This window comes from Gadus chalcogrammus, chromosome 7, assembly GCF_026213295.1.
Source record: "Gadus chalcogrammus isolate NIFS_2021 chromosome 7, NIFS_Gcha_1.0, whole genome shotgun sequence".
Taxonomy (NCBI): Eukaryota; Metazoa; Chordata; class Actinopteri; order Gadiformes; family Gadidae; genus Gadus; species Gadus chalcogrammus.
In genome coordinates, this window is record NC_079418.1 from 14,395,917 (window position 1) to 14,418,631 (window position 22,715).

Genomic DNA, 22,715 nt, shown 5'->3' on the forward strand with positions numbered 1-22,715 from the left:
GTATAGTATAGTTTAGAGGAGAGTATAGTATGGTATAGTATAGTTTAGAGGAGAGTATAGTATGGTATAGTATAGTATGGTATAGTATAGTTTAGTAGAGGAGAGTAACGAATGGTATAGTATAATATGGTATAGTATAGTATGGTATAGTATAGTTTAGTAGAGGAGAGTAACTTATGGTATAGTATAATATGGTATAGTATAGTATGGTATAGTATAGTTTAGTAGAGGAGAGTATCGTATGGTATAGTATAGTATGGTATAGTATAGTTTAGAGGAGAGTATCGTATGGTATAGTATATTATGGCTCAGTATAGTTTAGTAGAGGAGAGTAACGTATGGTATGGTATAGTATAGTTTAGTAGAGGAGATTAACGTATAGTATAGTATGGTACAGCATAGTTCAGTAGAGGAGAATATCATATGGTAGAGTATAGTATAGTATGGTACAGTATAGTTTAGTTGAGTATTGTATGGTAGAGTATAGTATGCTATAGTATGGTACAGCATCGTTTAGTAGCAGAGAGTATGGAAGTGTTTAGTATAGTATAGTATGGTATGGTACAGTATAGTTTCTTAGAGGAGAGTATGATATGGCACAGTATAGTATAGTATAGTATGGTATGGTATAGTATGGTATAGTATAGTATGTACAGCATAGTTTAGTAGAGGAGAGTATCGTATGGTAGAGTATAGCATAGTATGGTACAGCATAGTTTAGTAGAGGAGAGTATCATATGGTAGAGTATAGTATAGTATGGTACAGTATAGTTTAGTAGAGTATTGTATGGTAGAGTATAGTATACTATAGTATGGTACAGCATCGTTTAGTAGCAGAGAGTATGGTAAGTGTTTTGTATGGTATAGTATGGTATGGTACAGTATAGTTGGTTAAAGCAAAATGTGCCAGGTTGTTATCGGCCTGTGGCCATGACGTGTGGTGCTCAGTTTCATAATCTATCTGGCCCATTGTCTAAGGTCACGCCAACTCTGTGAGGGCAAGTAAAGATGTGTGTGGGATATCTTCACATGTTGTATAAAGCATACTGTAGTGTAGTTTAGTGCACTATAGTATAGTAGACTAGATTAAAATGTGGTGTTAGCATAGTACGATACTATAGTATAGTACAGATGTGCCTTAAAAAGGTACATACAAATATATAGTGTATATATATAAAGATATATAGATCTGGTATTGTATATGTGTGTATCAATCCCCACTCATCCTCTGTTTGTTCTGTAGGTGGAGCCCTCTCAGCATGTCCAATAACATGGCTAAGATCGCAGACGCCCGTAAGACAGTTGAACAACTGAAACTGGAGGTCAATATTGAGAGAATGATGGTGAGCATCAGCGTCCTGCCGTTCAAACGCTCTTAAATACTAAGGTCAATATTTATCAATGAATCACATTACAGGACAATCATTGGGTTAAAGGAGGGAATAATAATATTTTTTAAATGTTTGCAACATTTCTTAATGCCAATACCTCATACCCTCATTCACGAATGCAACCGCACCACACCTCCACACTCACCAACTCACTCACCCCTCTGCACACACCCTCACCACCTCACACACACTCAACACACCACACCCACTCCCACTCCCCCCTCCACCACACACATACTCACCCCTCCACACTCACCCCCTACACACACACGCTCACCAACTCACACACATTCCTACTCAACCTTCCACTCACACACTCCCACTCATCCCTCCACACACACATACTCACCAACTCTCCCACACACACCACCTCAAACACAATCACCACCTCACACACACTCACCACCACACACACACTCATCCCCACACACACACACACACACACTCACCCCCTCCCACCAGATATCCAAAGCGGCGGCTGAGCTGATGGCGTACTGCGAGGGCAACGCTAAGGACGACCCCCTGGTCAACCCCATGGCCTCGGCCGAAAAACCCCTTCAGAGAGAAGAAGCTCTTCTGTGCCATCCTCTAGCCTTCCTCGACCCCCCCCCAGCCCCCAGTCTTTGTCACCCTAGGCTCCACACGCACCTTTGTCTTCATCACCTATCTGGATCCCCACGCCCACCCACAGTTCTATCATCTAGATCTAGCAATAAAACCTTTGTGGGTGAATTGTTTTTTTGATACATGTCAGAGGTTTTTGTCGGGTTGTATTCCTCTTCAGTAGATCCATGATTATTGTTTGCATATGGGGTTTGTCCGCTAAGGAAAGGCATTGTGTTCATAGTTGTTCAAAATTGCTGCAATAAAAAGGTCCGTAAAATGGGTGTAAAGTTCATTGAAAACCCGGTCTCTCTCTCTCTCTCCTCTCTCTCTCTCTCTCTCTCTCTCTCTCTCTCTGTCTCTCTCTCTCTCTCTCTCTCTCTCTCTCTCTCTCTCTCTCTCTCTCTCTGTCTCTCTCTCTCTCTCTCTCTCTCTCTCTCTCTCTCTCTCTCTCTCTCTCTCTCTGTCTCTGTCTCTCTCTCTCTCTCTCTCTCTCTCTCTCTTTCTCTCTCCTCTCTCTCTCTCTCTCTCTCTCTCTCTCTCTCTCTCTCTCTCTCTCTCTCTCTCTCTCTCCCTCTCAATCGACATACTGCCCATTTTAAGGTTATACATTAACTCCTATCCACTGAAGATCTCATGTTTGCGAAATAAACATGACATCACTGGCTCTTTCACTTGAAACCCATCGAGAACCTGTTTTTTTGTATCAGATATGCTCCATATGTAAATTATTGAATTCATATTAAATGCAATCAACTTAATGTGCACAGGTAGAGCCGCCCTTGTTTTGCTTGACTGTAAGTTTCTCGCAAGACCTCAAGTGTCGCAGAACAGCAATGTAAATGAGGGGCGGGGCTATGGGATGATGTCGCCTGGAGCGTTCAACAAGCGTGCTCACTGGTAAAACCGACTAGTCCTGATACACGCGTTCACCTGCCAGGACTGTAAGAGACATTCATACCAATCAGGATACAGCAGCAAAAGGAAAAGGTAGTGTGTGTATTTATTTTGTGCCATTATCAAAATTGCCAAGATGCAAATAGGACTTTTGTTTTATGGATGAGATGGGATGACAGTGATAGGATTTTATGATTAAATACAGATATAATAAACATATACATCTAAGGGGCAAATATAACAGAACAGAGAGTTTTTTAAATTTTCCTGCATATCATTTCTAATTTATTTATCAAAAAAACAAAACTTAACCAAAACAGAAACCAACACAATAAAAGCTGTCTTATTTAGAAATGTGAGAACATTTCTAAATAAAGCTGACAATTAATCACACAATGTAACCCTGAGCACCATGTAACCAGGGATTAATCCAGAAAAACTTGTCTGACAACCTATCCTAGTAAGTACGGTAAGGGACACCACAAGGAAGAAAACCATTAAATAAACCAAATTATGAAATATGCAATCTTATTTTACTTTTAATTTAATTATTATTATTTATTAATGTTTGTAAATGTATCAACAATTTATGCATACTTCTAGGTGTCTATAAGAAAATAAATAAATCTCTCTATACTTATTGAGTTTTGAAAATCCTATCCCACTCAATTTGAATAAATTGTTTGTTTCCAACACAAACAAGGAAGTAGCAGCTTGTCAGTGTGTACGGAATGACACAGCACCGTCTAAAAGACACCAGATGACTCAGAATTAAACATTGTTAAGGTTTGTCATCCTCCCATAATGAATTGAGGGCTGGGGAATGAATGAATGCAGCTTTTGTTTGGAAGGCTGGTGGATCATCTGCAGGCCTTGAACATGTTATTTGATTAACATAGACCTTAAGCAATGTATTCCTTGAGGAAATCAAGCTTAAAGATGCTATGGCTCTTAGCATCCCACCCCCGTTCTGCTCGTTGTGTACGCGCCCAAACAGGGTCCCTGGGGGGGGGGGGGTTATTAACATATTCACCTCTCTATTGCCTAATCTTTTTCCTATATGGTGGGGACTTGAACTGCATAATGGACCCAACCTTAGGCAGTTCAAAACTCCAAGTCCCTTTCCCCCGTCCAAGGCAGCCTTATCAGCGTTCACGACCCAGGCTGGGAGTGCTCACCCTGGCTGGTTATTGCCTACATGTGAAAAGTCATTCCGATTTTAGAACAGATGCTTTTTTTGTTTGCCAGACTGTCCTCTGTGGTGGAGATCATTCAAACTGTATTTTAACCTAACTCAGAATAAACCTAAAGAGTTCATTGTAATTAACTGAAAACTGAAGTTCTCCTCGCTCCCGAGAGGCGAGGTCGTTTTTTTTTTTTAGAGATGAAGCCGTCTAATATAATTAAGTATCTCGTGTGAATTATGATATTAACCATGGTTTCCTCTTCCATCCCAGGGTCTCCGGGGGGTTTGGTGTGACGTCTTTTCAGGCCTATGTAAAAGATGGCCAACTTTGGAGGACATGCCATTCCGGGCACCTTCTTCCTGCTGTACGGCCTGTGGCTGGCCGTCAACACACGCTACGCCACCGCTGGAGGAAGGGCAAGACCCCCGGGCGGCCCAAGGCGCCCACCTTCCTCAGGAAGATGGAATATGTCGAGGGGGGGTTCATGATGTTTGCTGCATTTGTCGGTTAGTCGTCCTCTTAACCTAAAGTGTTTCCAAAACCTGTTGGTCAGGACCCCACTTGGGGTCACCTAATTTACGTATGGGGGTCACCGTAAACGTTTGAGCCGTAGATATCTGATAACCTTTAATAGAGGTCTTGTTTAAACAACCACAAGACCACAAGGATTTGTATCCACAATTTAATTAACGTGCTGCGAATCCCTATACACTGGCTGGGGTATTGATATGATGGGCAGATGTTAATGAAATTAAAACTATGTGAGTAGTAAAAACATGAACAAAGATAAGAAGTTCTAGAATTGTTAAGACCTACAAACGGGCCCAAAGCCAGTCTAAAGTGCTCGTATAGCTCAGTCCTCCTCCTCACACTCTCTCCCCCCCCTGACTCCCCTCTCCCCGTGGTGTATCCCCCTGGGCTGCAGGTATCATGGTGGAGCAGTTTGTGGTGGACGGGCCCCACGCGCGGCTCTACAGCAGCGGGGCCTGGGTGAAGCTGATGAACTGGCAGCACAGCACCATGTACCTGTTCTTTGGCATCGCCGGCTTCGCCAACGTCACCAGCTTGATTAAGTCCATGCCCCTCGGCATAGATCGGATGTCCATCTCTCTGGCACTGTTTGTCGAAGGTACGGTGTATGGTTGTATAGTATGACATTATAGTAAACTGTGGAGGGAGTACTGAATAGTACGGTTGTACCGTACAACATATTATAGTACAGTATATTATGGTTTAATATCTTCAAGTACAGTGTAGTATAGTAGGATATATAGTATACCATGCAATTATGGTGCATTGCTCTAGAGTAGAGTACAGTATAGCAGTATACAGTACATACTGTACTTTAATGTACAGTATAGTACAGTATTATAAATGGCAAAAAAACACACAGTAGATCCACAGTTGAGTCAAAGCTCTTGGGGTATCCCTGACGTCCTGTCTCCCCCGTGTCCGTTCAGGGTTCCTGTTCTACTATCACCTGCACAACCGGCCCCTCCTGGACGCCCACGTGCACACGCTGCTGCTGGTGCCCGTGTTCGTGGGCTCGGCCAACGCCATGCTGCAGGTGTTCCTGAGGGACAACATCATCCTGGAGCTGTCCCTGGCCTGCCTCTTCTTCCTGCAGGGATCCTGGTTCTACCAGGTACCGGAAGCACATGTAGACACACCCTACTTGTAATGAAGACACTCGCCCTTGTGATGAGGCCACTCCCCCTTGTGATGAGGCCACTCCCCTTGTGATGAGGCCACTCCCCCTTGCGATGAGGACACTCCCCCTCGTGATGAGGCCTCTCCCCCTTGTGATGAGGCCACTCCCCCTTGTGATGAGGACACTCCCGCTCAGGATGAGGACACTCCCCCTTGTGATGAGGCCACTCCCCCTTGTGATGAGGCCACTCCCCCTTGCGATGAGGACACTCCCTCTCGGATGAGGACACTCCTACTTGTGATGAGGACACTCCCCTTTTGGGATGTAGCCATAGGGTCGATTTACCCTAATTAGTCCCTTTAGCGTAGATTTACCATATATTCTACCAGGTACCGGAAGCACATGTAGACACACCCTACTTGTAATGAAGACACTCGCCCTTGTGATGAGGCCACGCCCCCTTGTGATGAGGCCACTCCCCTTGTGATGAGGCCACTCCCCCTTGCGATGAGGACACTCCCCTCGTGATGAGGCCTCTCCCCCTTGTGATGAGGCCACTCCCCCTTGCGATGAGGACACTCCCTCTCGGGATGAGAACACTCCACTTGTGATGAGGCCACTCCCCCTTGTGATGAGGACACTCCCCCTTGTGATGAGGCCACTCCCCCTTGTGATGAGGCCACTCCCCCTTGCGATGAGGACACTCCCTCTCGGGATGAGGACACTCCTACTTGTGATGAGGACACTCCCCTTTTGGGATGTAGCCATAGGGTCGATTTACCCTAATTAGTCTCTTTAGCGTAGATTTACCATATAGTCACTTCCTAGCCTATAGTGTTGCAGTAGGGTCAATGGGTCAACTTGTGATGTCACAAAGGTGTAGATTTACCCTGCATGGTCACTTAGCCTAGAATGTCACTACAGGGTAAATGTATCCCACTGGAACGGTAACCCTGTAGTGACATAGTCAAAAGTCCAATTGGTGATGTCATAAAAGGTTAGATTTGAAGTGGCTTGTAGAGGTCCGATCAGCATCACACAGCGAGGTCCAATAGCGGCCCCTTAAATACAACTCAACATCTTTTAATTATCATTACCTTGCAATCTGTTGCAAAATAAGCAAGTGTTTTTTTGGTGTACTTTGAGTGATACTTTTTGTGTATACAGGCTCAACAGCAGCTGACATGTGGTAACTGTAACAATGGGCATTGACATACTGGTCTGGTTCTGGTTATTCAGGATTCATCACCTTCATGCATTCCAGATCCAAAATCAACATCCAGTCGCACTAAAACATTAGCATCAAGCTGCACATAGTGTCTGAAGCTAAATCCCACCTGTCCCAGGTTATTCATTCGTAACCATGCCTTTACCTTGTTCAGATTGGATGTGTGCTGTTCCCTTTAAGTGGACCAAAGTGGGATTTAACGTTGCACAACAACGTCATGTTCACCACCATGTGCTTCTGCTGGCACATAGCCATGGCCCTGCTCATCATCAGCATTGTAGCCCTTCTGGTTTGTTCGTAAGTAGCACAGACAAAACATGACAGTGTCAATGGCTCAAAGATAACAGAAATCTTCACAAAGCTCTTGAGGTTGCCAACGGAAATAATTGATTTGGGGGTTAACTACCCTTAATTAGCTTTTAACAGGTACCGTACAGACTTGAACTATTGGCAAATATAAACGTTGAGTTTAACAAATTTACAAAGGGTATTTTATAAAGGTGTAGTTTATTTTTGTCTGTCAGAATACAGGTGAAACCGGCTATCTCGTATTGGCCTCGTATTTCAAAACAAAAGTTCAAAGCTCATGTTTTGCAGGCAATAAATATATATATATTTATATACACTGTATACATGATATATTATGTATACTGTATATATATATTATATAAATAATATATGTGTATCTATATACACACATATACATATTTACACACATATATATATATTTGAATTAGCACACATCAAAGAGACTTCGAAAAAATACTTTGATGTTAAATATTAACTGCATTGAAATATCTCAAAGTCTTTGGTTAAGTTATTTATTTGGTAGTTTGTCTAATAGCTAATTATTAATACCTTTCATTATGCTGGAGAATAATTGTTTGTTTCAACAGAATTGTGAAAAGAGTGTCTGGAGAGAGCAGAAACGTGGAGCTGGGCATGAGGAACACAACCAACTCCTCCCAGAAGGCCCTGCTGGACGACACGGACGAAGAGTAACTTACACATGCACATACATTATGAAGCAATAATGTGTTTGTATCCATCTTATATTTAAAACAGGTAATATATATGTTCAATGTTTCACTGTTATGAAATTGCACATCATTTTACAATGTACGAATGTTCAACTGAATACCTTAATGAATGTAAGACTGGAACGAATTACCATGAACTGAATACAAACTATAAGCCACTGTTACATGGTAAATGACAAAAGCTCGGCTAGGCAATATAATGACCGAAAAACATAAACCTTTTTTCATGTTTTTTGTGGTTTGATTACTATGTCGAATGTTGCCATATCTTATGAAATCTTGAAAATATGTCAAACTGCACATCTGACAATAAACTCCTTTGATAAGGAGTTCATGTTGGAGATAAACGATCTTATTCCAGATAAGCACATACACCGACTCACAAAGCAAAGCCTTTTATTAGCATTGTACAGACATAACAACAAAGATAACAATTATATTAACAGTGTCTATTGTCCTTATTGTACGATTTCTTCCAAAGCGGAGTAAGTGTATTAAATGTTGTTGAACATAAATTATCCAAGGAGCGGTCTTTGAAAAACCCACAGAACATGTACACAAATGAACCAGTGGACTCGGTTGTTGAAGTGTTCATTAAGATCTCCATGGGGGGGGGGGGGGGGGGGGGGGGGGGGCGCGCTCATGGTTGAGGGGCGGCCGAGGGGTCCGGCGGACATTTCAGCGAGGGTGCGGTGGTGACCACCACGGTGGACACAGATTTAGGAGATCCCGTCGCCACGTGCTGCTGGATCTGCTGGGTCTGAACGGTCTGGATCCGGACCTGGACGAGGGTCGAACACGTTTAGGCTGCAGCACCTACTGTATCACGTAGGTCTGCCACTACAGCGAGGCCGGAGTAGTCTTTTAACCTACCTGGTCAGCGTAAGCATGGTTTGGTGTATAAATTAGCTTCAATAGTTGTAACCTTTGATATAGCTTGTGTGTATAAGTCACATATAAGCATGAGCTAATATATACTGCTTAATTAGTTTATAAGCACAAGCTTTTTTATGTCAAACTATCTTATAAGCATGAAATCATACAAACCTATGTTATGAGGTGGCTTATGTCAGCTGAATAAAGGTTTATAGGTACAAACCTTTTAGTTAATGCTACAAAGGTCCATTGTAGCATTATATATAGACTCGCTTATAGCCTGTAATCAGCCTACATTTATTGCGAGCACAAAGATCACCTCAAGTATAAAAATGGTGCAATCAAGTCACATGATGCAAATCCGTGTATGCGTTGTGTGCGCAGGTCAAATACATTTACATATAGCACCTTTCATGTACAGAAGTCCCACAATTCTTAACGGCTCAAAACAGTTCATCATATAACCCAGCCACATAAGCATGGTCACATGACGTGAGTCAAGTCAAATGCCCTGGTGAGCCCAGGTCACAATACATGAGTCAAGTCAAATGCCCTGGTGAGCCCGGGTCACAATACATGAGTCAAGTCAAATGACCTGGTGCGCCCAGGTCCCATGCGGCGGCCTCACCTGTGTGGCTTGACCCTGCTGCTGCAGCTGCTGCAGCTGCTGGGCGGTGACGAAGCTGACCGGCTTGTTCCCGGCCATGAGCTTGGTGCCTGCCGGCATGGTGGTCAGGATGATGTTCCTCCCAAGGCTGCTGAGGCTACACACGGGGCCACGCGCACGCACGCACACACACACACAACACAAGCAGGCCTGAGTCTATGGGTTTGCGTTTACCTATTCGCCTAGCGGCCATCTTGATCTAAATATGTGCATGGTGAGGGGGGGGGGGGTGAACTTCAGTTGGCCTTTAATTCAATTCAATTAATTCAAAATGTGAATTAAAGGCCATGCTTATTTTAGCTGTATACTTCTCCTGTTTGTGTATTAACTTTGACTATCTTGGTTCTAAACGGTAGCTAAGTGGCGGAGGCCTTTGGGCCAGGAATGTGTTAAGCCTTTTATTCTTATTTTCTTTATTTTTTTGCCTCTTATTCATAAAGAAACACCACTTAAGGTCACCGAGAACAGAGCTTGGAGATGAGTGTAACTTTGTTGCTCCTCATTTGTGTGGACAGGTGAAACTTTTGGGAAATGCTGACCTCTTTGCCCCAATGTGCTCATGGCCACTGCTGTTCAATATGCACTGAGGCCCAATCCCATTTCTACCCCTTACCCTTACCCCTCCCTTTTGTTTTGAAGGGGTAAGGGGAAGGGGATAGGGGTAGAAATGGGATTGGACCTGAGTGTGTGGACTAAGCCTGAGCCTCGTGGACAGGCACGGGCTCAGCCGCGGTGGGCTCCCCGTCTCCTGTGAGCTCACCTGGTGTTGAGGCTCCCCTTCACCATGGGCGAGGTCACCACGCTCTTGGTCTTCAGCGGCTGGTTGAGGACGGACAGAGGCACCGTGATCCTGGTGGGCAGCTTACCCTGCGGGGGCGGAGGGGGACACGTCTTATGTCGGGTATCACGCTGCATGATGAGCTTAGCAGACACAGGAGATACACCCAGCCTCTTCTAAAAGGCCCCACCACACCCTAGCAGTGACAGAGTGTTATTGCATCGGGGGTATGCATTTAACAATCGGGACTACTAGGCTAGGAAGGGGACAGTAAGAGACAGCTGATCAGCCTCACAGGTCCCCCTTTACACGACATTGGCAGTAGGGCTGCTCGATTATGGGAAAAATCATAATCACGATTATTTTTGGTCATCATTGAAATCACGATTATTCAAACGATTATTTTTGAGTTTAAAAACATGCTGACATTCAGCATGTCTCTCCGAATTCTTTTTTTGCAAATGAGAACTCTGAAATTTCGCCTTAAAGAAATACACAAAATGGTCAAAAATAAAATGTTCCAATCTAAAATGATAAAGAGATATGTATCCAGCTGTTCTGCCCTTTCTATAAAACATTAAAAATGTATTTAATGTTTATATATATTGTTAATTTTGTGATCGTTTGACGCTAAAATCTAAATCGTGATCAAAATTTGATTAATCGCCCAGCCCTAATTGGCAGCATCCACCCTTTGCATATAGTGACCCAACAAAGTGCAAACAGGTTAGCTGTATGTAATCAAACATCATCACATCCCCTAATGCCATCATTTAAGTTCTTCCAAACCGCGTCCAACTCACCGCCTGTGTGGTCACCACCGTGGCCGTGACGGGCACGTGGCGCACGGTGCCGGTCGCCGTGCCGATGGTGAGCGGCGAGGCGGACACCGTGATCCCCTTGGCGCCGAGGGCACCGGCCGCCGCCATGGTCACCGTCCCGGGGCCGGCCGACACCGTCAGCGGCTTGCTGCCGGCCATGGTCGTCATGGTGATGGTCTGGCCCTGCTTGTGCGGGATGACCCCCAGGCCGGGCATGATGCGGATGGTGGCGGCGCCCTTCGAGTCCCCGGACGCCGACGACACGTGCGTGGAGAAGGTCCTGGTCTTCTGGTCGCCCACGGTGACGGCCAGCGTGGGCATCAGGCGGATGGCCGTGTCGGCCGCGCCCGCCTTCAGCAGCGAGGAGGAGGCGTGGCCCACCTTGAGACCTTGAGACAACATTGTTCCGTGGTTACCGGGGGTCAACGTCTCCTTGTTTCCCCCCCTGAGAGCCGAGGCCCTCCTGTCTTTGGAGAGCCTGGGGGAGGCAGTCTGATGGCTTACACGAACGTGACCTTCGCTTTATTTATTATCTATATTTATTAGTAGATGCTTCCATGAAAATGTACTTGATGGTCTGGATTCAGATATGGATCACTAAGGGGCAGTTACAGCCTAGAGCCATTTTGATTAAGGTGGGAGGCTACAGGTGGACGTCGGGGATTGAACCAAGTACCTTTCAGCTGGGAAGGGAAGGGAAGGGAAGGGAAGGACCCCCCCCCCCCGTTGTGTTGATAGTCGTGATGATGAATATGTTTTCCTACCGGCTTTCCCGGCCTCCGTCACCAGGCTGGAGAGGGTGGTGGAGGAGGAGGAGGAGGAGGAGTGGGGCGGGGTCACGTGCAGCGTGGCCGAGATGCTCTTCCCCCCGCCGTGGCCGGCCGAGCCCAGGAAGTCCGGGGAGAGCTTGACGGTGGCCACGGGCGACTTGGCCAGGGTGGCCATCATGTCGGGCGTGATGCGCAGCACCGTCTGGCCCTTGGAGTCGGTGGTGATGGAGGAGGGCGGCAGCCGCAGCACGTCCTTGCCCTGGATCCGCAGGTTGGTGGCCGTGATGGGGATCCCGCCGCCGCCCACGGACGTCTTCACGCCCAGCTGGCCGGTGATGGACACCTGTAGGCACAAACAGGCATACAAAACAAAAGGACAAAACACATGCATGAGAACTGAGGCACAAACCGATCGGCCCCAGTGTCGAACGGCCTTCTGAGGCTTTGGCTCGCCTTCCCACGGGAAGAAGTGTGAAGCACTAGCTGGGTTTGTGTTTGCTTTAAGCTAAATCACGCCGCCAGATTCCCTGCCTCCAGCGACACGATGGGTCGGAACAAATACGAAGCGAAATGTTAATCACGCCTGATTTGTGAGACTGATGCTACATTGGGCCGTCGGTTTCAACACACTCTACCGTCGGTCTTCACAGTCCCGTCCAGAAAGGCTTAAATTTCCATTAAATTACATGAGAAAATCGAACGAGATCGACGGAGAACCCTCTTGGGCAGTGTGCTAACCAAGCAGCTACGCCACGTAGCGACCCGGGTTCGACTCCGACCTGCGACAACTGCGCTACATATTAATTCCCTCTCGGTCTTCCCAGTCTGATATCTAGAGAGAGTTGACCTCTCTCGGGGACGCTCGTGGCTCAACCCACTAATGGACATATTCAAAGAATCAAGCAAAATTCACAAAGAAGGAAATGTGTGGGTAGGATAGAGGCAGAGAGCCGTGGGCTCTCGGCATAATCAAACGTGGCCAAATGGTTTCACTTGCAAATGGCTTACGGGTGGCTCAGGGAACAGCCTAAACACCGCTTTAGACAGTCTCTCAAAGCATAAGGTAATGGACACCTTTAGAAAAAACACACGGTATGCATTGAGGAGGGATGCTGAGGGGATTTAAATCCCAATGCAAAAAGACAATAAAAACCGAAGAGGAAAGGAGAAAGACCAAAGTTACCTTGGGGCATATTCCCTCACAACTTAAAAAAATAGTTTTTTTTCCTAATGGAAAAATAATATCCAGGCACTGGCTCGACGACCGCGTCAATGAGTAGCAGAGACCCACGTGCACCAGTGCGCTTATTTGAGAGTTAAAAACAGAGCACAGCACAGCACTCTATCAGCTTGATAGCAGTGTAGCAGTCCGACTTCATAATTGCACTAATGGATGTCAATATTATCATTAGGACTTATATGAACAACCAAACACTATGTTCTTCATTGTAATGCTAATGATTAGATCATTTGTTATTGGCTTCACAAGGAGAGGTAATTCAAATGACATATTCCTATAGTGATATCATGTGGTTCAGTACAAGGACCTCGGATTTCATGGGTGAAACATCAAGACCTTCCCCCACTGGCGGCTATCTTCATGGGCCTCCTTCTCTACCCCGTTCTGTTGTGTACACATGGGGGGGGGGGGGGGGGGGCACCTGTTTGATGCTCTGGCCGGCCATGCCCTGCAGGAGGGCGGGGGTGACCAGGGTCTTGGCCGGGCTCCCGGGGGACCCGGGCCGGGGCTTGGCCACAGCCAGGGCCGACACCGACAGCGTGGTGGGAACCCCCACGGGGCTGCTGCCCGCCTGGCTCCGTAGCGGCAGGGATACCACCGTCTGCAAGACACGCGTTACCTAGCATCAGCGACGGTGCCGTCGAGGCATGAGGAGACGCACCTTTCAGTGGCCACGGAGACGGGGCAGGGCAGGACGGAGGGGACCTTTGAGCCCGGCGTCGACCACCCTTTCCACCGGAGACCACCGCGCTCCCCGAGCGAAACAGACACCCTCGTCTTGAGGGGGTGTACCTGCGAGAGGCCCTTGGTTCCCAGGGAGACGGGCACCCTGATCTGGTGGGCGGTCTGGTGCAGCAGGGCGGCCTGCGGGCCCCCGACGGCGGGCTGGGCCGACACCATGCGGACCTGGGGCAGGGCCCCGGCCCCCAGGTGGCTGACCAGCCGGGCGGCGTGCTGGTGGGAGGAGGAGAGGGAGGAGGAGGAGGGGGGCTGCTGGGCGGCCGCGGAGGCAGCCTGGCTGCTGGGCAGCAGGGAGCCCAGCTGGGGCATGGAGGGAGGGGCCACCAGCAGCACCCTGGAGGGGGGGGGGGGGGGGGGGGACACAGCGGCAGCGGGTGAGGGGGGGAGGAGGAGTGCTGCCACCCGCCACTTGGGCGTAGCGGAAGCAAAGCTGTAGCATAACTGTGGCACAGCTCTTAGAGCTAGCTATCGCCGACTCTTAGACAATGTACCATAACTGAAGTATAACTGCAGCAGAACTGTATTATAGATCGCTTGGAGTGGATACCAACGTAGGATAGCTGTAGCAGACTGCAGCAACACATATCATAACTAGCATAACTAGAGCAGACAATAGCATTGCTGTGACATCATTGCAGTACAATCCTAAGTTGTTTAGCGCTTGAAAAGAAAACGAGAAACATTTGAGATACCATCATAACATCTATTATTCATTTATTATATAAGGAGTATTTTATTGTTCCACCGACCCTTGGCTGCTCTTCACCATGTCCGGGAGCCCCGTCTTGGTGGGGGTGCCCACTGTGGAGGGCAGGGGAGATTTGGGGGTGCCGGGGGTGCTTGGGGTGGCGGGGATGGGGGACATGGGACTGGACTCCAGGCCGCCCTCCAGGGAGCCTTGGATCTTACCGCCAGGCTCTTTGCTCCCAGACTTCTGCAACATCATCATCACTTTGTTATGTCATGTGACTCCATGTTCACGCCTCGGTGAGGAAGAACACACACCACCACCAGGGCTACAGATCAAATATAAACAATGCAAAATACGGGAAAGTGGTACGACCGGATTTCCTCAATCTAGCGTGTGAATCACAAAGCATGCAGACTAAACCGCAGCCTTATGGAGGCTCTGGTGCTCACCGGTTTAGGGGCGGGTTTGGGTTTCTGCTGAAGAGCTTTCCTGGCTTTGGCTGCGGCGGCTTGGGCCTGGTGAATACGCTCTGGAGCACAGAAGAGAGAAATCAGGGAAACAGGTGCTGGAAGACTAAATGGTGTTGGCCTGCCCGGCCTATGTCAACTTACATAGGCAAATAGTTTTCCCTAAAAACACATTGTCTGGGAATATTTGATGATGACCCACACAATTCAAGTCAATAGTGAGTAATAGACATAGCCAGTTGATAACCACTACTGACACTGCTGTTGTTTACATTATGCATTAACCTTTGTCCTACTCCTATTGTGTGTGTACAAATACATGTTTTCAACTCATATTACCATCAGTACTTTTGCTGCGACAGCGTAACTTCCAATCTGGGATTAATACGAGCACATCTTATCTGATCCTATTCTGATGCGTCTCACCAAACTCCTCCTGGCTGCGGTCGCGGTGCAGGTAGATCCACAGCTTGCGTCCGATGTCGTACTTCACACACGGGTCTTTCTCGTAGTGCAGCCGGTCCAGCGCCCCACTCACCACCGTGTTCACCTACAAAATGTCAGAGAAAACTAATTTGATTATTATATATTTCTATAATAATTATTCATTATAACTCACTGCATTTATATAGTGCTTTCATGACACTGAAATCCATCAACATCACATGCTGAAAGTATGTGATGTTAAATAATTACTATTTAGTCATTCAGCTAACACTTCCATCCAAAGCTTATAGAATACAGAGCGGAAGCATCCTGCTGTTTACCGTCCTGTACAACTATTTCCGTGATTGCCTTCCTCTTATCGGCTGATACAAATACAAATCACACACACAGCAAAGTGGTTCTGACCTGGGCGCTGGTGACATCAGGGGCTAGGAACTGGGAGTCCTTCAGGAGCTCACAGATCTCCGCCCGGGTCCCCTCTCCGTTAGGAAGCCTGGCCGCTGCGTCTCGCACTGGGGACAACAGGAGAGGAACATATCCAGAAATACAGAAAGACATAAAGAGAGCAAGCCGGTCGTTTTTCATAGACAGCACTTGAAGCACTTGCCCAAATATGAAAAACAAAACAAAAGAGAATCTAGTTCTAATTGTGAGTTTCTTAGATGGCAATTGGACTCCGTTTGTACAGAACACCAATATGGACCTGGAAGTTATATCGGTCAGCGATGGTAAGGATGCCTTGACCAAAAGATGTGTTGAATAAACTTTTGATTCATGAATGAAATTCCACTTTTCCAAAACACATGACAGAATAGATGAGATTCAACATAATAATCATAACAAAAATATTATATTAAAACGTGGGCAGAGATTGGTAGTAACAGTGGGAAGGCAGCACTTTATCCACTCCACTATCCCATCTTACCCAGGGACAGGATGGTGACGTAGGCAGGCCGGTCGGATCGTAGCAGGGTGTGCTCCCGGGCCTTGTTCAGGGACATCTCCTTGTCGAAGACCCCTTTGACGGGCCCCACCACCGACTCGAAGCCATGCATCCGGAAGGTGAAGGCCTTGTGTGGCTGGTCGTAGCGCTGTTGTTCCTGCAGGGACAACAGTCGTTATTGTGAACATCCATTTAGGTCAATTTAATTAAAAAGCCAACGTATTAGACCAAGTTCCACATGGATAGTCCTGTCTAAAAGAGGCCCTTATATTTGATTGAGGCCAGGAAGGAGGATCTCTTAACCCAAGAAGGTCAACTGGTCAGGACTCCATTTATCCAATGACGTGATCGTGACGCTGAACATTTCTTCAGCCGTCTGGGACACTCTGTTTGAGCAGTCGAGTTGAATTTTGATTGTGTATCATTATTCACATTTTCTGTTAGTAGAAACCTCTGTTGTAACTCTGCCCAAATGTTCTTTGTATTTTTAGAAACTCCCGTTGAAATTTGGTAGTCACTCTGACTGCTTTGGTTGTTCAGCCTCACTTGTGAGTCCCTTTGGATAAAGGAGTATGCTAAACGTCTTAATGTAAAATGTAAATCCGACATTCCCAACCTGGATCTGGAAGACGTGTCTCTCATCTCCCGTGCTGGGGCGCACCACGTAGTCCGTCCAGCTGCTGGGACACGGGAAGACAAGACGCACGTCACTGCTCATGCTCTTTGAAACATAGGACTGTATTGAATATGAGTGTTGCTGTAACCTATGACACGTACACCCTAGGCACGGGGGAGGTTATCTCCGATAGGTCTTCATGCTCCATCTGTGAAAGAAACAAGAGACGCTCTTATTGAATAATACTTATGAGGAAAGTCATAGGAAAACAGTTTTTTTTATATATTTTATATTCCCATTGATATCTCCAATAGAGGCTCCATGGCAAATGTTGAGTATGGTACCTTGACAACCAGGTCCTTGGAATCGATCCACAGCTGACACAACGCACTGAGGTCCTTCTCTGCATCTAGACTGGGCCCTAAAAACACAGGATCGTCAGATAAGATTACACCGATTTTTTTTCCCGTCAACTGATCAAACATCAACAAGGGAGAAATAACAACAAACATTTACAACCACAAGCTGGGAACAAAATTGCAATAAGAGAAAGTGCAATAGGAAGGTCTTTGAGGTCAGCGTTTTTCAACCTGTGCTATGAGTACCACTGGTGGTACGTAAGGGTACTGCAGGTGTATGTGGGATTTAATCCTTGAAATAGATCAATTTACCATCATAGAAAAAATTATATGGATAATATACTAATAAATAAATAATAAAAATATTGTTCAGTTAATATAGTATTAGGACATATTATTAGGATGTTGTATCCTACGGTTATCACTGATCAACTGATCATTCTAATCAACTGATTGCAATTATGTAAACAACACACAGGCATTTATTTATTAATTTATAAATATATTTTTGGACGTCGTGAAAAAGTTGTGTTTCTTCTGTGTCAGAATTACAGAAGATAAGAATCACGATTCTTTCGGGAATATGTTTTTCTTTGTTGCTAAATAAACACAAGCAGTGTGGCTGAGTATTTCTTTATACAGTTTCCACTGGCCATAGACAATAATAATTGTGTAAAAACGGGGCACTGGAACTCTATGCTGAACCACTGCTTGTTTATTACCTATTTTTTATATATATATCTGAGGTGGTGAGGTTCTTGAGGGTCAAAGTCCTCTCCCAACACTCACTGTACACAACGGTTACGAAGCAGTGCTACAAACAAACAAACAAAAAAACAAACAGCCTACCGATCCACCTCCACTGCTGGGACTGATCCCCGAACTCCACGTAGGGAGAGAAGCCGGTGGGCAGCGTCATCATGCCATCTGGGATACAACCAGCAGGGGGAAATAATCAAACACATGGAGCCAGGAGCAGCAGCTAGCTCGTAACATTAAGAAGCTAAAGCTACCATGAGCCACCGCCACCAGGGGTTAAATGGTTGCATGTCGAGGGTGAAATGCATTGCGGTAAATAGGATAATCTACAGGGGTAGGAGAGTGAAAGAAGGTACAGAACAGGCTGACCTTTGGCTTCTCCAGCGAGGAACTGCAGGGCAGGAAGTACTAACTCCGACCAACAGGAAGCAAAGGAAAACCAGGGGTTGAGGGAGGTGGCGGGAGACAACTGCCATGTTTGAACCTTCTCCTCGAGCTGGAAATAAAATAAGAAAAAAAGAAAAGGTACAGAAAACACTAAAACGTAAGCATTTACATTGCAGGTGCATATCTGGGTGTCGAGCCCTGCCCCCTACCAGAGAGGTACTGGAGAGATTCTCTGTCTTCATGATAGACTCCAGCAGGTTGAAGAAGCTGATGGAGATCTCCTCCACCACCGCTGGGCTGCTCTGGCACTCCTCAATGACCCTGGAGCACAACAACTTGTTACCTCCTACATTTGCTGTGTTGGTCTCTTATTCAATGATGAAAAGCAGTGGCGTTAGAAACACTATATGTGTATAGAGTATATTCCTATAATTGTGATTTATTTACTGAATTCTTAATTCATTAAGTAGGCCAATATTCAAAAAGAATTGCAATGCTGCAGTAAATTATCATAGTCAATATAATGCTGCATATATTATTTCATATTTTCTAACTATAGCTGTGTGTGTGTGTGTGTGTGTGTGTGTGTGTGTGTGTGTGTGTGTGTGTGTGTGTCAAATTCGTGTCTACGTAACACTGTATTAATTAACTATTAAGCACTGTGTATACTACCGATAATTCTTGTTAATATAACATAATATTGTATAGAACATCAGAGTAAAGGCAGGCAGCTCACTCCTCCTTGACGTTGGCCAGTGGCGGTGGGGTGGGCGTGTCAGGGAGAGAGGGGACGTGATTGGCCGATAGAGCCACGGCATCGGAAGTCATGAGGGCCTCACACGGGTCCTCAGCCTCCAGCTTCACTGTCGTCCTCAACCTCTTCTTCCTCCTCTCCTCTTTGATCTTCTTCTTGGGCAAAGCGAGGTCAAACAGAGCTGGGAGGGCCAGAGCAACACGCCGAGGTTGAACATTTTCCCTCCAACATCAAAGTGTGTTGTTAACATGTGTTTGATGTTGTAACTACTGTGTCATGCTTCCAGTACCAAGAAATCGGTGCTCCGATTCTAATCGCTACTCTGCCCAGTTGTTGTTGTAGAAACAACTACACTAGGTTATGCAGGCAGCACTATAACTTTTATTTTCGTGTCTGTAACTGGAAATATAACTTAGTCGCCTCACTTCCGAGTTTGCTTTGTATAAAGCGTATGCCGAGTCCCTAAATATAAATATAGAGTTGTTATTGTTTACTTACCCACAGAGGAGCCCTTCCGACCTATGTTGACCCTGGAGAGCATGTTCCCCAGGTGGATGTCAGAGGTGACGAGGTCCGGGTGGTCCTGGGGGAATAAGGTCGTAGAACATGAGGAATGAGGGGGTCTGCATATTAAAGATGAACATACGTCGGCCGACTTGTTGTCTAGCGTTACTTACCGGATGCCTCTTCCTCTTCTCTCTGTGGTTCTGGAGCATGCTCTTCAAATCCTGCACGCCTAGCTCGGGTTTTTCTGTCAACAACAAGGAAACCCTCTATAAATACATGCGTTTGAGGAAGAAAGACACATGGTCGAGTTTTGATTCCGACTCGAGGGTGAGGCAACACTGACCGGCGGTCTTCATGTCCTGGGTGGAGAGGCTGGGCAGGACGCGGAGGGGGAGGCTGGTGGTGGGAGAGGAGGGCGACTGAGGCGCTGGAGGCCATGACTCTGAAAAAACAAGGCACCATAACACTACTTCAGATTTTAACACATATTTTTTACCGATATTGTTGACGTTCCTATACAAAGTAACTTACAGTGATGCATTGCCATATAAAGAGCGGCAGGAGAGTTAAATAATGTCAAAATAATGGCATTCAATCTGAAAACCTTTATTTAAAGTTTCCCTTTGTCAGCCTTGTTCATGATTGTTGAAACAGGCACACTTTACCATGACATCTTATGTCATCTTATATCGTTTTGTTGTACTGGAAATGCTATAAATTACATATACATGATATAGAAGAAGTAATATAGCAATATGTGAAGTATACACAAACCATTCAAACAAAATTGAAATGTGTGTGTCTCTCTCTCTCTTCCTCTCTCTCTCCCTCTCTCTCTAAATAGGTTTTAAATATCAAGGGTCTATCTTATAAATGAAAGGTACTGTGCAATCAATTAATATTTAAGTATCGTTTAGTTGAATCTAATCTTGCATAAAACCAAGGTACAATCAAGAACCCGTTTCAGCTGTATGTCATCTTCAACCCCACTTTCAACATAATAGATTTGATTTCTCCTGAAGGAGGACGAACAAAGACTTGACGGAGGAGACCACTCACCTCCGTCGTCAGTCAGAGGAGGCGTTGCTGTCCCCGCACTCTGCCTCACCTCCCTCAGGATGCGGCCCACTCTCCTTCGGATCCTGGGCTCCTGCGGCTCCAGCTGGCCCCTGGGGTTCAGGGGCCGCTTCTGTGGCACGTCCAGCCCGCTGTGCACGGCTAGCTCCAGGAGATCCTGCCGCGCAACGGAAAACACAAAAACAGAGGACGCTGTTCAGCATTCACATGTCGCAAACACAAAAACAACAACAACCAATATTAATACTATAATTTTTCCAGCAGCATAACAATTCATATGGGTAATCACAGAAACAACGTAAACTGCCAAACATAAGGTCATAGATAGTTAGTACTTCATAGTAAAATTAGGCAATAGTAAAAGCTTCTTAATATCAAGTGTAATCTTAAAGTAGAAAAAAATTAATAGTAGCACTCTGCAAATGGCGACTATAGTCTTTAAAAAGATAGATCCCAATTCCACAGTAGTACAACTTTTGTACACTTTGGTGCTCAAGCACTGTTCACGCTTAACAAGTGTTGGCGGGCGTCCGTTACCATTCCTGGAAACAGGATCATGCTTCAGTAGTCTGTGTAGTACTCGCGTGTAGAGAGTACAGACACCTCTTTCTCGAGACTTTAGCCACAGCTGCCTTACTTCAGCCACCCAGGATAAAGGAGCGCATCTGTGTTCAATGCATCAGAAAAAATAATTAAAAACCTCCCAAACAAATAGTAATATAGACGTGTGTTTATTATGTGGATACTGCAGTGAGATCATTATTATATAAAGGGCCGCACCATCTGAATAAGTCTCGACGCGAGATGAAGGGGATTTCCAAGTTGAAAGCTTTGGGTGTTGAAAAGGTACTGAACGGCCTGTCCCTGCACAGTCGACTTTTCCCTGGGAACTGCGGCCAGAAACGGACGCGGTGGTGCCTCTGGGAGTCTGACAGCACGTCAGTCCATGGTGCTCTCACCATCACGGAGAAGAATACGTCAGGCCTGCAGGGAACCAGTGTACAATGCGTATACACCTTAGAATATATCAACATCAATGGCCTCACCAGCTCTACAAAAGTATTAGATGACATTAACTCACGTCCCTCATGCAGATCCTCGGTACGCTCACCGAACGTTTACCAAAGCATACTCCCTACCTGATGACTTGGTGCCCGTTATACTTCTCGTCCCCTTGTACAAGTGGGTCTGCCTCAGTATGTGTCCAAGGTCGTGCCATGCTGCCCTTCGCGCTGGTGACGGAAGAACAAAAGTTGCGTCTGGATTAAATGAGGGACAAATGACAAGTCACTACGTAAGGTAAACCAATCTGATCCAGTGCTGGCTCCATGCTACCGATCATCTACGTTTCACCCTGTTAACTTAATAACCCCAAACGATGTATAATTAAAAAGTAAACTTACTAAATAAAGAAGAGCCAAGACTGCATAAATGTTTAGCTTGGCATACTTACATGACCCGTTCAGAAAAACCTTCCACAGTAAAGAGGCTAAATAGGCTCAGAGTCGCGGCGTTTTCTTATTCAACCTCAACAACATATTAGGCTGAATGTTACATAAATGTGCATTCACAATCAAAGGTGGAATAAGCGAAACGACTGACGCTTAAAACATTTTTCTTCCAATGATCTTAGTAGTGCACACAGAACATTTCGAGGAACGGATTCTCCGCCATACCACTGTCTTCTTCTCCAATGATAAACACAGTGTGGTGAGGCTCTACCGCCCCTATGGGTCAGCTTGGGCAGTGCACACTGCATTCAGTGCTGTGGTCGTACTGTTGGCGGCATGTGGCTCAGGAGGTAGAGCGGGTTGACTG

At 46.0% G+C, this 22,715-nt stretch overlaps 3 protein-coding genes across 3 annotated transcripts in view; 2 read left to right on the plus strand and 1 right to left on the minus strand.

The window, feature by feature from the left end:
- LOC130385348 (guanine nucleotide-binding protein G(I)/G(S)/G(O) subunit gamma-8-like) overlaps positions 1-1,983 on the plus strand; it is a 2,905-nt gene extending 922 nt beyond the window's left edge. Inside the window, 3 exon segments of the mRNA XM_056593816.1 lie at positions 1,244-1,343; positions 1,854-1,940; positions 1,942-1,983. Coding sequence (XP_056449791.1) covers positions 1,260-1,343; positions 1,854-1,940; positions 1,942-1,983 — 213 coding nt within the window. The 5' untranslated portion in view covers positions 1,244-1,259.
- Positions 1,984-2,904: 921 nt separating this feature from the next.
- Positions 2,905-8,520, plus strand: LOC130385345 (transmembrane protein 45B-like). Its single transcript, XM_056593812.1, is given in 7 exon segments — positions 2,905-2,984; positions 4,349-4,465; positions 4,468-4,584; positions 5,004-5,207; positions 5,539-5,723; positions 7,112-7,254; positions 7,854-8,520. Coding segments are annotated over 6 exon segments (825 nt in total). The 5' UTR covers positions 2,905-2,984; positions 4,349-4,395; the 3' UTR covers positions 7,960-8,520.
- A 117-nt stretch (positions 8,521-8,637) lies between these two features.
- On the minus strand, positions 8,638-21,455 carry LOC130385986 (nuclear factor related to kappa-B-binding protein-like). The gene is made up of 24 exons (XM_056594774.1): positions 21,435-21,455; positions 20,880-21,054; positions 20,164-20,262; positions 19,991-20,064; positions 19,812-19,896; positions 19,296-19,494; positions 18,769-18,880; positions 18,542-18,668; positions 18,263-18,340; positions 17,399-17,475; positions 17,216-17,262; positions 17,055-17,118; positions 16,421-16,595; positions 15,901-16,007; positions 15,475-15,598; positions 15,031-15,110; positions 14,640-14,824; positions 13,942-14,224; positions 13,571-13,768; positions 11,904-12,252; positions 11,122-11,528; positions 10,301-10,407; positions 9,502-9,637; positions 8,638-8,778 (listed from the first exon to the last, which is right to left on the minus strand). Exons 1-24 carry the CDS (start codon positions 21,453-21,455, stop codon positions 8,638-8,640), a joined length of 3,450 nt encoding a protein of 1,149 aa, XP_056450749.1.
- Positions 21,456-22,715: the final 1,260 nt, after the last annotated feature.

What these genes read in the sequence shown, in the direction of transcription:
- LOC130385986 (XM_056594774.1), bottom strand. Translation starts at nt 21,455, where the DNA reads ATGATCCTGTTTCCAGGAATG. An exon ending in CCAAGGACCTGGTTGTCAAG is followed by an intron (nt 17,263 to 17,398) that starts GTACCATACTCA and finishes TTTCTTTCACAG; the next exon opens with ATGGAGCATGAAGACCTATC. An exon ending in CGTCACCATCCTGTCCCTGG is followed by an intron (nt 16,008 to 16,420) that starts GTAAGATGGGAT and finishes TGTTGTCCCCAG; the next exon opens with TGCGAGACGCAGCGGCCAGG.